This window comes from Populus alba, chromosome 5 (assembly GCF_005239225.2).
Source record: "Populus alba chromosome 5, ASM523922v2, whole genome shotgun sequence".
Taxonomy (NCBI): Eukaryota; Viridiplantae; Streptophyta; class Magnoliopsida; order Malpighiales; family Salicaceae; genus Populus; species Populus alba.
The window spans coordinates 6,645,105-6,659,586 of record NC_133288.1 but is presented as its reverse complement, the minus strand read 5'-3'; the positions used below and the strand labels follow the sequence as shown (position 1 = coordinate 6,659,586).

Genomic DNA, 14,482 nt, shown 5'->3' with positions numbered 1-14,482 from the left:
CCATTAAAACCAAGTCCACCGGGTCAAACCATGTTGACCAGGGTAAAAAATGAGTTTCATGCCGTTTCGGGTCAAAACCGTCATTTTCAACCAAAATCGAGTTCACCGGGTCAATACAGGTCAAACCATGACGACGAGGGTAAAAAAATGAGTTTCATGCCATTTCAGGTCAAAACCATCATTTTCGACCAAAACTGAGTTCACCGGGTCAAACCATGACGACCAGGGTAAAAAAATGAGTTTCATGTCGTTTCGGGTCAAAACCGTCATTTTTTACCAAAACCGAGTTCACCGGGTCAATACGGGTCAAACCATGACAACCAGGGTAAAAAAATGAGTTTCATGCCGTTTCGGGTCAAAACCGTCATTTTTTTACCAAAACCGAGTTCACTGGGTCAATACGAGTCAAACCATGTTGACCAAGGTAAAAATAAGTTTTCGAGCTGTTTCGGGTCAAAACCATCATTTTCGACCAAAACCAAGTCCATCGAGGTCAATACAGGTCTAACCATGTTGACCGAGATGAAAAATGAGTTTCAGGTCATTTTGGGTTAAAATTGTTATTTTTTGTCAAAACCCGGTCCACCGGGTTGATACCCATTGAAAGTTTTTTTTTTTAATGTTTCAATATAATTTTCGGTAATTAAAATTGATTTTTAGTGGTTCAGTCGGGCTTTTTTTAATACTAGTTTGAGTTTTTAATTTTACCTATATAAATATTTATTATTATATATATAATAAAACAAAATCAATAATACAAAAATTTTTCATATTAGACAGGGGCAATTGCACTATTATAGGAGGAATAATTGTGCCGATACCATTTTTCTTTACAGTAGATCCTTGTCATTGGGCCAGTGAAATTTGTCGAGAAAAGAGAAGGAAAAAAAAAAAAAAGAGAAGTATCATTAAATTTTTTTAGTTTTTCTTCACGAGAGTAAGATATTGTTTTTTAAAAAAAAAAATTAAAAAATACCAAAAATATCCTAATCGTTAGATCTAATAGTGTTAGTTTTGGATCTTTGATTTAATAAGATACAGTAGGGTTTACCATACTAGATTAAAACTCAAATCCATCTCAGCCTTTGAAATAATCTTGCCTTTGATCCCGTCGTGCCACGTCACCCAGTGTACCGATCTTTTAGTGCACTACGCCACACCGAATCAAACCCCAGGTAATCCAGACCGTTGATCATCTTGCAGATCAAGCCAATCACAGCCGAATGATCAGTTCAACCGCGATCCAACTGTTCACATCCTTAAGCTGCACCGGTGTACCATGCTAACGTCCACACCATAGCAACCTCAGAGCCTCTCTCTCTTCTCACCAGCGACTCTCTCTCTCTCATCCAATCTTCAATTTCCGGTCGTCTCCAGCCTCCGAACCACAATAGAAAGGTTGCTACCTTGCTGTAAAGAAAAATCTCGGCGGTTGTCATCGTTTTCTCCGCCTTATCTGGCCGGAAAAAGACCGCGATCTTCATTGGCCACCGAAGCTTCAAACCGACGATTCTCTCTCGTTAGTCATCAACAGCTATCGAGACCACCACCATCAGAATCCTCTACCTCAGATCTACCAGAATCGACCATTGATTGGCCAGAAATCTCGCCTGAAAATTTCGCTGCCTCCAACAATAGCCGCGCGTGAGGAAATTCAAGGGTATTTCAGTATTTTACCTGTACGGTGGCACTCAGGTAATTTTTTGAGATTCCTAATAGTATTTTTAATATTTTTATATATAAATATTTGTAAATTTTCTTGCATGTTGTAAAACAAAAAAACAAAAAAAGGTATAAAAGGAATAACGACGCGGGTCCAACACCCATCTTATCATGTTATCGTTCGTGAGTCCAAAGCCCAATTCTCGAATATGGTTATACCCATTTCTCAATGATATCAAAATAAAATTTGTTTTATAAACGAATATTATTTGTCGACATGTCTCTTTTTACTGAAAAGGACCGATGTCAAAAGTTTAAATACCAAATATGGATTATGTCCATAATTTCTTTTGGTAACTCCGACGTAATTCTCCTTTTTAGGGTTAAACGTCAATATTTTAGACGAGTTTCCTATTTTTAGGAACTGGTGTCATTTTTTTAACGCGTCTCCGACGAATGTTGTTTGCCGACACGTCTCTTTTTACAGAAAATGACCGATGTCAAGGATATTTATACCAAATATGGATTATGTCTATTATTTCCTTTTGGTAACTCAGACGTAAATCTTCTTTTTAGGGTTAAACGTCGATATTTTAGACGAGTCTTCTATTTTTAGGGACTGATGTCATTTTTAACGTGTCTCCTATTTTTAGGGACCGACGTTAACTATTTAAAAAAAAAAAACAAAATTGCAAATAAGCTCAAAATATAATAGCATTTGAATCAAATATAAAAACACATAAGTAAGAGTAACCTTTCTCTTAAAAGGATGTTTTAAAGGTAGTGTCTACCTTCCCTTAATCATAACTAACCCAGTACCTGAATCTCTAGGACCAGTGTCTAATTTGGGATTTCTAGTTCCCTCATATTGCTAGACGGCGACTCCAATAAAATCTTCACTTTTCCCAATAAAAAACAATCTTTTTTGTTAAATAAACAAAAAAAAAAAAAAAGTGGAGCCATCGCCCGACGTCGTGTATCGACAGGGTTGAATGAGAGGTGGTATTTCTTTTTGAATATGTAATAAAAACTAAATTAGGACTTGTAAAGTGGTTTTCAGTCTATTGAATTTTTTGGTGTTTAGAGTGATTATAGGCATTTTTTTAGATTGAAAATTGGTTTAATGATGTTCTTAGAGTTATTTTTTGATGTGTGTTTTCAAGTGAAAAAAATAAACACAAAAGCTAAAAATTAGGGTTTTACGTAGGCAACCCATCTTATGTCGTATTATAAAAAGTAAGGTTGATGACACATTATTTACTTGTTCAATTAACATGCACATGGATTTTTTTTTTTAAGGCCAAATGCGTCTAGTCTTTTTGTTAGATATCGCTTTAATTTTATTTTTATTTTTTGTAAAGTTTTTAATAAAATTTCATTCAAATTATTTTATTAAAATAATATTTAAGGGATTATCTTATTATATCATTGTTTTAAAGAAGATTAGAGCCTTTTATGATGGTATTAACAATTGCTTTATGAATAATTATGTATTCATCTAATATGCAGAATTTCTAAATTAATTTTCTCATTAATAATATTGAGTAAAAATAAAATATTTATTTTTTGTAAATTTCTTACATGTTTTCTCAAATTTATTGGTCTTATATTTTTTTTCATATAAGTGTATAAAAATGTTCGGTTTATGAGCTTTTCATTTTTAAATTGAAACTTACTCTCATGGTCTTAAAACGTTTTTTATTTGAAAAACCAATGCTTCTCATAAAAAAAAAAAAAAAAAAGTACTTGAATAAGAAAATTATTTTTAATTAAAAAATACATTTTTATTTTTATTTCAAATCATTATAATTTTTTCAAAAGAAAAATTTATTGCTCTTAGTTTTATTCAATGTATAAATAATGATGCTAATAAAAACATTATGTTTTGCTGTCAACAAAAAAAATTGTAGTAAATATTCATCATAATTTTAGTCGTCAGGGAGATGACAATATCGCTAAGTATATACCATTATAAATAATTCCGCTAACGGCTAGACTGGTCGAGACCGAGTATAGCAAATTACAAGCTCTTCTCACCTTCCAACCGCTCGCTCTCTTTCTCGAAGAGTTCCATTTCTTGAACGAGTTTACTCAGTTTTTCAGTATCCTTGTCCTGAATCTCAGGAGGTACTTTTTCCTTATAGCCTGCTGCATTAATCTTCTTCTCCAATTTCTCCTGTTGTCTGGTGAAAATATTGAATGCAAGTAAATGAAATATGCTTTACATTTATATGGTGCGTTGTGTTTAGAAGTTTTAGACTTACTTTTGTATCTCATCCATTTTGTTTCTCATCTTCACGAGCTCTACTTCTGCATTAACTTTTTCTCCAGCCTTGAGATAGACTGCAAGATTCTCGTTAACATTCTCAAATGCACATCCAGCTGGGGGGGCATCTTCCCCGCTCAACAGAACCTTCAGAATGATTTTATCTCAAAAATTATCATTTGAGCAAAGCATTAACATAAGAGAAAAAAATGCAACATTCTCAAATGTGGTAGCTCTGAAAAAATTGAATGAATTGCAAACAATGAAGTTAAAAACCTGAAGGTCGTATAAACCTGTTTTGGAGGGTGTCAAATAGTATTATTGATCAGAATTAGGGTTATTTATTTATCCAAGCTAACTCAAGTAACAAGAGATTATATTATCTTGAACTGGAATACTTTGTGCCTTAATTAACTTACTCCGATTTCTTCATTTCTTCTCACCTGAATAATCTGAATATGACACCTTTGCATATAAAGATAAGAGGAAGGAAAAGGGAAGGGGGGCCAGGTGTAGGTTTTAAGGGAGGGGGGTGGAGGAGCTACCACTCTTGAAATGATCAGCACCGTCCTGTGTACTTTGCATTCAATTCTAAACTCTCCTAAAACCAGAGGCCATAGCAGATACTTGATACTTGAATAATTTCCATCAGCAACCCTAAATGTTAACACCAGCAAAATCCTTCAGAAAGGAAATTTTGGCACACTTAACTGTTGTGTGCCAAGGGCTCACTGGTAATTTAAAGACTTGCAAGCTATCTGTTAAAGTTGATAAGATGATGGCATGCATGTTAGGTCTACTCCAATGTTAAACCAACAGTGGCAGGAACTAAAGAAGAAATCAAAACAACATATACAAACAAGGAAAAAGGAAGCAAAACCCATCTATAGCAAATGTGTTAGAATACCTGAATAGATGACAAATTTTTTGCAAGGGTTAAGATCTCGAAGTTGTGGCTTGTGAGGATGTCTGCAACAGCTCTCATTTTGCAAAATGCAAAAGCTGGTAGCCTGGGAAAAGAAATGGATTGTTACCGAACATACTAATCATTTTTAAATACAGTAAAAAAGCTTCTTAAGACACTGTCATACACAAGTTCCCTTGAAAAAAATACTTCATCCCACTCTACAACCGTCTTTTTTCCCATTTTGTTCATTCAACTCTACTACTACATCCCACTACCAGTCTTAACGTTTGGGGGGAGTGTAGAATCTAATTCAAAAGCATCATGTTTTATAGATTCCTAGACATTTGTGACAAGGTCAAACATGACTCATCTTGGATGTAAGCATGAAGCAACACTGAATCATGCAAAACAATTATGTAATTGTGCTTGCGATAATGGTGATTCTGGGCAACTAGGTATGGGCCTACCATAACTAAATGAGGATCTGCTCTAGACAGATTATATGAATGGCTTAACATATATATTTATGGATCAGTGGGGTAGGTCTAGACCCAAAAGGAGGTCTAGTCACACCAAATCAGAATAACAGCTCAAAACAATCACAACTTTTTATTTGACTGTTGGATCGTGCTAAAATTTTTACAGGAGTTTATGGATATCATTTTCCATGGAACAGCATGGAATCGCTACTTCAACTGTAGGATCTTTAGATTTTGAAAACTTGTATTGAATGAACTGATAAATGGAAACACAATCACAAAACTTGTATTGAACAGTATACCTTTCATTTTTTCGGTCCTCAAACACCTCAGCCCTCAACGACCTTAGACATTTAACAGTAGATTCAATGAGGTCCATTTCATATTCCACCTCTTCATTTGTCCAGGCCTGTAAAGTGAAAATGAGGATTGATCATCACAGATAACTGAATAAACCTTGAGCTAAACTATGGTGTTAGTCGCGACTTTATCATCATCATTACCAACAGCTAGTATGCTCTTTGAACTTACATCTGCAGCCGATGGGTACTCAGATGTCACAATCGACTCTTTCCTTGTATGGCCCCTGACAGGAGGAAGGCGCTGCCACAATTCTTCAGTAACAAATGGCATAAATGGATGAAGCAATCTCAGTCCATTATCCAAACATACCCAAAGAGTATCTTGTGCAGAACTCCTCTCAAAGGCAAATGCTGGATCATCCCCAGCAAAGTAGGGTTTAATTGCTTCAATGAAAACGTCACAGAACTGATATTGCCACCATGAATACACTGTACTGGCAGCATATGAGAGCTCGTATGAATCCAAAGCTGACACGGCTTTGGAAATAGCTTTGTTGAGTACAGAGAGTATCCATTTGCAGCTAAAAGGCATGGTTTCCAGATTGACATTTATTGGAGCTGTATAATCAGTGTCAAATTTGCTCATTGCAAACCGAACAGCATTCCATAGTTTGTTACACCACTGGCGATATCCAACAACTCGTTGGATGTCCAAATTTATTTTGTCAGACTGCAAATAGAAAATGACAAAATGATGTCAGTAAAGAAATTGAGTGCAAATAAAATTATTCAAGAGATCATAGGTAATTCATAAACACATTGACAAGCAGAAGTATGAACCTGAGCTGTATAAGAGACAAGAGCAAATCGAAGAGCATCTGTACCGCATTCAGCTATCCCATTAGGAAAGTCTTGCTTCTGTCCAGCTTTTGCTACAACCAGCTCTTTCTGATCCAAGTTACCTTCCTCAAGCCTCTTGTGAAGACCTTCAAGGCTTATCCCATCTATTACTTCAAGTGGGTCAATAACATTTCCCAAAGATTTCGACATCTTACGGCCATGTGCATCACGAACCATAGGGTGCAGGAAAACCTGCATGGGAAACAATACATCAATATATCAATGGGAAATAAGGGGTTTGGCAGCTGAAGGCTCGAAAATGGAATTTTAGGAGATGTATTCACAGACCTTCCTGAAAGGTACATCGCCTCCCAGTTGAATTCCTAGCATCACCATCCGAGCAACCCAGAAAAATAGAATGTCATGCCCAGTTTCAAGAACTGAAGTTGGATAGAATGTTCTTAAATCATCAGTATCATCTGGCCATCCCAACACAGATAATGGAAATAAACCAGAAGAAAACCAGGTATCCAACACGTCTGGATCCTGGCTAATATCAAATTTCTTGCCACAAAATTTCTGGCTAGCCTCTGCTAAAGCCTCCTCCTCATTCCTACCCACTACCCAGTGGTCATTGTAGACTCCAAAATCCTTCTCTGCATCATCTTCAAGTGTAACATACCATGCAGGAATGCGGTGACCCCACCAAAGCTGCCTTGATATGCACCAGTCTTGTATGTTTCCCAGCCATCTATGGAGTTTCACAGCCATACAGAAACAGAGATATATTCAGGCAATGGACAAGCTCAGAAGATAAAACGTAAATGGCAAAATAAAAAAGAATAGCGAGAAGAATTTACTTTATCCATGTCCAAAAGCTATTGAAGAGACTGAAGCAATTACGACATGAAAAATCATATGATAACATTGTCAAAGAAGCACATCGGACAGTACTCGTCCTAAGCATGCTGAAACTTTAAACAACAAAAGTAAAAGTACATGATCCTGTGGTCATATCATGCTTACTATTCATTTTTATTTCTGTTTTTCAGTTTCTTTGTTATCTATCCAATATTTATACCATGTTTCTCAATTAACTGATGAGAAACAAATGCAAAGACATGAGACAACCTTTTCCATTCAGCCAAAAATTGCTTCGGAATGAATTCAAGCTTTGGATTTTCTCCGTCTGTAGCTGCTTGAAGAGCTTGCTTTGCCAAACTATCACAGTTAACGAACCACTGGGGCTTTAGCATTGGCTCCACAACATCATTGCTTCTTGAACAAAGGCCAAGATGCATCTCATTGTTTTCAGCACCTCTATACAATCCCTACAAGAAATATAAAGAAAGATGTCATAGTACTAAAGACATGTGAAACAAGGAATAAATAATGCTAGAGTAGACATAGTTACATGTAATTACATAGAAAATGAATGCGAGATGCATTCGTAAGCATTACTGGACAGGAAACAGGGATGAATAAACACACTGCCAGGTGTGCATGTGTGAGTGTTTGAAAAGAGAAAGTACATTTTTTCATTTAGCAATCCATCAAGTATTATCACTTAAAACTTTAAAATTCAGAAAAAGTTTAATTTAATAGAGAATATTATAAGATGGAAGGATCATACCTTTTTCTTCAGCGCTTCCTTCACTACCTCGCGTGCCTCAAAACGTGGCATCCCTGAGAACTCTGCACCGCCATTATCATTTATCTTTCCATCGTCGGTAAAAATAACAATAAATTCAAGACTGTGACGCTTCCCAGCCTTAAAATCATCTTGATCATGGGCAGGAGTGATCTGCAAAACATCAGAGAATACTAACATTCCATAAAGAGAGAATTTTAAAAAAAAAAAGTGTATGTAAATATATATCAATTTTGACATTCAAAGTTCCAGAATCCAGTCTTACCTTGACAGCACCAGTCCCGAAACTGGGATCAACAAGAATGGCATCACAAATTATTGGAAGTTTTCTTCCATTGAATGGATGATTAGCAAATTTCCCGTGCAGATGGCTGTACCTCTCGTCACCTGGATGTACAGCAATAGCTGTATCACCAAGCATTGTTTCCACCCTAGTGGTGGAAACAACAATTTCGCCTAGCCCTCCCTCAATAGGGTAGGCAAATGAGGTCAAAACACCAAACTCCACTTGTTTGTCATAACCAGGAATATTTAGAAATTTCCTCTCTTTGATGTCAATTTTATCTACCTGTAAACCAGAAGAGACTTTTAAATAAGTAGAACATGATCCAAAAGAAAGTACTACCAGTTCAAGAAACCAACTTCATCATCAGATATAGCTGTTCGTAAGGTGCAGTCCCAATGTACTAGCCGGAGATCCCTGTGAAAGATATCATTATAAACCCCTAAGACATATTCCCATCAAAAAGAAAAAAAAAAATAACCAAACAAAAATTTCAATATATATAATATGCAGTAATTTAAATTATTTGTATTAGCTAAATAAGTGAAATATCCAGCTAAATCAAGACAGCCACGTTTTTCTGACTCATATGTGTTATGATCAAAAGAATTTATTTGAGAAATTAAAACTCGAGCAAATTACACTATGAAATCCATAACATTCACTTTGAAGGTTGCAAACCTTACCGATCACCATGCACATCCAAGACTCGTCATAGAAAGTTGGAAAAGGTACATATAGTTGGATAAAGCACAAGGAAAGGTTCAACCTCTAGCCAAGAACACATCACAGAAAATTTAAGGTGTGCTAACACTACAACCAAATTTATTGTTGGTCACACAACACAGTCAAGAGGACGCACCATGCATTCAGGTAGATTAGATTCACATTTTTTTGTCAGGTATGAATGTCACAATCAAAGTTTCTTACTGTAAAAATAAATACCTATATATGAGACGCTCCTTAAATAGCCGAACAAATTCCTCTATCACAGCCTTTGATCTTTTTTCATCCATTGTAAAACACTTTAAAAGAATATGAAGGGAGAGAACAAGTTAACAGTGGTGAAGAAAACATCTATCAAAGGTCTAATTCAGTTAAAAGAATAAATAAAGTAAATAAATTCATGGAATAAAATCAAAGAGTGAAATTTCTAAATTTTACCTCGCGGGACCAGTCGAGGGATGCACCCAACCTACGAAGCTGTTTTAATATGTTACCCCCATGCTCGTGCTTCCATTTCCATACCTTTACATTAGAATTAAAAGAAGATAATGGTCATGACAGGAGGTAAATTTGATAACAGACAAGAAAGTAACCATTAATGTCAAAGTAATTTTCTACTTATAACAACTCAAAACTCACTTCAGACACAAACTTTTCACGACCTAAATCATGCCTTGTCGAGCGGCGATCACGCATCAACTTCTTTTCTACTACGACCTGCCAATTGACATTCAAACATCCTTTTAAGCTCATATAATTTGAAAATTCAGATGTTTGCGTGGAAAAATCATGTGTGAGAGATTATATGATTATTCGAGTGCAAAACAGCAAGTTCACACCAAAAATTTAAGCAAATACTAAACATATCGGGTGTAACATATGAATATTTCATGTATAATATGAACAGCTAGCAGTCCAGATGCCAAGAAGATGGATGCACAGGTACGGATATCTAGAGAAGCAAACTGAAAATTTAAAAAGTAAAAGATGATGTAACCTGTGTCGCAATCCCAGCATGGTCAAGACCAGGCACCCATAAGGCATTAAATCCAGACATTCTCTTCCAGCGGATCATTGTATCCTACTCAAGAAGAACCATGGTTTATCAAGAAGATGAGTAATTGATAATTTAACCATGGTTTATCAAGGGGGGAAAAAAAGAGGGAGGGAGGGGGGATGAGAGAAAAAAATGTCACCCCACCTGAATAGCAGCTGTGAGCGCATGCCCTAAATGTAGGTTCCCAGTCACATTTGGTGGGGGAAGCAACTGCAGACCAGATGGTGAAGAAAAAATCAATCAAAAAACACTGAAAAATGAAGTCAGCTACAAGAAGATTAACCCTTCATTTATTAGTCATTGAATCAGTAGCTTTGACGTGTAGAAAGTATGTGAATTATCTAGAGATGGAATAATTACTATAACAAAAGGGGGTTTAGAACTGTTGGCATCGGCCACAAAAAACCCTGAAGCCTCCCACCACTCGTACCAACTGAAAAATTCATGATACAAAAAAATGATAAATTAAATTTGAACACGGCGCCATAATCAAATTTTTTTTATAAGGTCAGCTGACACTTACCATTTCTCTACATTGGAGGGCTTGTAGTTTTTTGGCATAATAGCAGAAAGTCTTTTCTTTTGTCCAGAAGGAGTGAGGGGGTCTATATAATCCTCTTCCTCCTCCACCACCTTCTCCTCCTCTTCTCGCCTTGATTTTTTCTTAGATTGGAGTTGTACCTGTGATAAAAAATAAAAAAGGAAAACACGCAAAAACACACGACTTTAACATTTTAAATTCGAGTCAATTCTTTTTATTAAGTCAATCAAATACCTTAAATTTAGCTTCTTTTTGTGCAGCTTTAAGTTTTTTCAGTTCTTTTTCTCGAGCCTGAAATAAATAAAAATAAATGAGAATTAAGAATGCAAAGTAATAAATAAAAAATAAAAATATCAGAATTTTAATTTCAAAGAGAAAGAACCTTCTCTTCCTTCTTTTTCTTGCGCTCTAGTTGCTCGGGTGTTGCTTCCATTGCAACTGATTTTTTCAATTGTCAAAGACAAGCATAGAAACAAGTTATGATCCGTGTTGTCCTTTGTAAAACATAACTCACAGACACCAATCTATAATATATAACTGGCTTCCTCTGACTAATTCATGGGTGAAAATGAACAAAACAGAACGATCATTGAGAGGCTAAAAAAAAGCAACCAAAGGAAGCTGCAAAATTTTAAAAAATCATAGCTTTCACATCCATGGTACATCAGTGGAAACTTATCCATAGTTCTAACAATCTATTATCAGAAAAAGAGATAAAAACAGAAGCAGCAAGATGGAGATCACAGGGGAAAGAACAGAAACCTTTTTAAGGACCAATTTATTAGCTCTTTAAGTCTTGATTGATCAGTTTCTGTTAATGTAGAAAATAAAATAAAATAACCAGAGACCAAATAGTTTCTTATCAAATCGAAAGCACAAAGTATTGTTTTTTACTCTAGACATAAGCAAGATGACGATGCGCACACTGTGAGAAAGAGAAAAGGTAAAGAAGAGAAGATGGAAACGGTAAACAGAGAGGTACTTGACATGCATGCAGGTAGAGAGGAGAAGAGAAAGGGAAAGGGAGGGCGACCGGGGGGGTTGTTTGCAGGAGATCAGAAGGGAAAAAGGAGAGTGATGGAAGAATGGTGGGAGAGAGGAAAGAGAAGTCCTCTTCTCGGAAAATTAAAATGCATTACAAAGGACTGAATTTGTATCTCCAATGGGTTGCGGCGCTTTTGTGTGTGTTTGTGTATTGAAAAGCATTAAATTACATGGCTGAAGGCACGAACCCTCTTCTCCTAACCTGACAAAGACCTTGACATGGGGACGGATTCCTACTCGCTGGTGGATTAAGGAGAATAGATTTATAGGGGCCATTAGGCCCATTAATTAATACAGCATGCCATAACTTCTACTTGTCCTGCAGATGGATTGTTAAGATATCTATACAAGACGAGATGAGATTATGCTGTTCAAAAAAATATAAAGTTCACGGTTTTCTTAGCAGCCAAGCATTCAGCAATTGAACAGATCGTAGAAATAAATAAAGAAGTAAGACCCCACCTAGAAAACTGCTAGAGAATTTATGAAAACCCCAAACAGATCCAACAATTTTCTTCTTCATAAAGCATGCAACTTTATAAGACAAAATTCAAAACAATTTTCTGGGTCACTCACATAATACAAAAATAACAACATAAAGGCTCTGCTTGTGGTTTTCTTCCATTTTCTCGGAAACCAAACACTACGTAAGTGAAAGGGGAAGAGGATAGGAGAAGTTACCTGTCAGACAGCAACTTTTTGGCGAAAAAGAAAAAACTTCTGTAAATACGGCTACCAGTTACAGAGAGAGGAAATTGTGGAGAGGAGATTAGGGTTTTGAAAGCAGACGGCAATGGTAACTGGGGTGCCAAAAGGGACCAATCACCAATTGCGTATAAACTCCTGAAGAGGAAGGGAGACCTGATAGGAGTAAGAAAATCGTGGGTGAATGTGATATGGTTTCCTTTTTTATGGCGGGAACTCTTGCTTTCTTTCCCTTTGATCTACCACTCTGGCCCACTTATATTTCTAATTCAGGAAACTGGCTCCTTTTTTTTTCCTTGTTCTCTTCGTCTTCGGACAAGGAAAATAAAATAATTAAGACACAAAACATTAAGTTGCAAAAAATCGTGGGTGAGTGTAATATTTTTTTTATTAAAACAAAAACATTTGGGCACTCGACTCAGCAAAAAATATTTTTATAGTATAGTTACATAATAAAAAAAACAGATAACAAAAATAAATATACCAACTTAAATTCTCATAAAATGAAGCGTGAAAAAATAAACTAAGGTTATATTTGACTGGCTCTAAAACTATTAGCTATTTGCAATTCATTTTAATAAATAACAAAAATAAAAGAAGAGAGGATTTAAATAATTTGCTATTCATTTTAGGATACCTCTTTTTGTAAAACACTACTAATTTAAATATTTTTTTAAATAATATTTTTTTTATTACATCCTTTATCATTAGATTTATTAAAGATTGATTTTTGTTTTTATATTTTTTAATTTATTTTGATGAGGTTATTATAATTTCTTGATCTGAAATGCGAGTTTAACTTATTGATTCAATTTTTTTATTATTTTTTAATTATAATTTTTTATATATTATATTTTTTAATATTGGATTGATTAGAAATTAGATTTTCTGATTTTTTTTTTATATAAGGTTATATCCATCTCCTGACTCAGGTCACGAGTTTGATATGTTAATAAGAGTTGACTAAAATTCTTTTTTTATGTCATTTATTTAAATGATTTTTTAATTTCAATTACATTCTTTAACATTAGGTTTTTTTCTATTAAATTTCATAATTTGTTTCAATGTATTTTATATCAGGTTATTCTGACCTCATGACCCGAGTTGCAGGTTTAGTAGTTTACCCAGGTTGGCTCAAATAATTTTGTTAGTCTTTTTTAATTGTATTTTTTTCAATTTTATTTTTCAACGTCGGATTTTTTGAGAAGTGAACTTTATTTTTTGTTTATATTTTCTTTTCTTAGGGTTATCATAATCTCATAATCTAACATATTGATTGGTAGATTAGCTCTGGTTAAACCGAATAATATATTGTCTTCTTAATATTTATAAAAAAAATGTCATTTTGAATATTTATTTTGAGTCAAATTAGGTTTTTACTAGCCTTCCGGATAGTCTTTTAACTTATCAAATAGATCGAATCATATTGGATCAATCCTTATATGATTTTTTTTTTTTAATCCACTGTAAAAAAACACTATCAACACCTAACTATTTTTTTATTAAAAAATTAATCATACCATCAGCACCAGCTAATAATACAATGTCAACACATAAGATAAAAACCCATTAGCATTTTTTTTTAGTTAGTTTGAAACCCTTCAAAGAAACCCCAAAATCCAAAAATTATTACGTGAGAAGGTACAAGCGTGAGTGTAAACAGTGAGTAGAAATAAGAGGTTTTGCAAGGCCCTACCCATTGTACTAATTGGGCCTCATCTCTAGAGTTCAAGTAGGCCCATAATCAGCCCACCATCCTCCATAAAACCACGCTATTTCACATCGTTGTTTTTTTTTCTCATACGGAGTTCTCCATTGCCAAATCATATTTATAAAACCCGGCCTGATAGTTGACCAGATAAAATAACCGGGTCACAAATTTTGAGGGTCAACCCGGATTAGCCCGGGTCAATAACAAAAAGCACACATTAATATGATTCTTTTGACATAAAATATCATATTAATATATATAATAACATAATTAATTAGCATCAAGGTCCATTTATCTCTAAATAAACA

At 34.9% G+C, this 14,482-nt stretch overlaps 1 protein-coding gene across 4 annotated transcripts; it reads right to left on the bottom strand.

Moving 5' to 3' along the window:
• Positions 1 to 3,529: 3,529 nt before the first annotated feature.
• Positions 3,530 to 12,726, bottom strand: LOC118038902 (valine--tRNA ligase, mitochondrial 1). Of its 4 annotated transcripts, XM_073409121.1 has the most exons (22): positions 12,440 to 12,726; positions 11,097 to 11,152; positions 10,949 to 11,005; positions 10,697 to 10,854; positions 10,534 to 10,606; positions 10,318 to 10,383; positions 10,114 to 10,197; positions 9,756 to 9,833; positions 9,555 to 9,638; positions 9,336 to 9,415; positions 8,750 to 8,807; positions 8,373 to 8,675; positions 8,090 to 8,260; positions 7,588 to 7,787; positions 7,317 to 7,346; positions 6,805 to 7,207; positions 6,457 to 6,708; positions 5,846 to 6,346; positions 5,617 to 5,723; positions 4,836 to 4,938; positions 3,927 to 4,075; positions 3,530 to 3,845 (listed from the first exon to the last, which is right to left on the bottom strand). In XM_073409121.1, the coding sequence occupies exons 2-22, from the start codon at positions 11,145 to 11,147 to the stop codon at positions 3,683 to 3,685; spliced, it is 3,171 nt and encodes a 1,056-aa protein (XP_073265222.1). In that variant the 5' UTR covers positions 11,148 to 11,152; positions 12,440 to 12,726; the 3' UTR covers positions 3,530 to 3,682. The 4 variants fall into 4 exon arrangements, with proteins under 4 accessions (XP_073265222.1, XP_073265221.1, XP_073265224.1 ...); XM_073409120.1 differs by lacking the exon at positions 12,440 to 12,726 and having other exon boundaries at positions 11,097 to 11,342; XM_073409123.1 differs by lacking the exons at positions 7,317 to 7,346; positions 12,440 to 12,726 and having other exon boundaries at positions 11,097 to 11,341.
• Between the last annotated feature and the right edge of the window lie 1,756 nt (positions 12,727 to 14,482).

Bases quoted from the DNA above. Each gene is read 5' to 3' on its own strand.
- LOC118038902 (XM_073409121.1), bottom strand. From the start codon at position 11,147: ATGGAAGCAACACCCGAGCAACTAGAGCGCAAGAAAAAGAAGGAAGAG. The intron at 7,347-7,587 runs GTTGTCTCATGT...TAATTGCTTCAG, and splicing joins TTTTTGGCTGAATGGAAAAG to TCTCTTCAATAGCTTTTGGA. The intron at 5,724-5,845 runs GTAAGTTCAAAG...TTCACTTTACAG, and splicing joins AGTACCCATCGGCTGCAGAT to GCCTGGACAAATGAAGAGGT.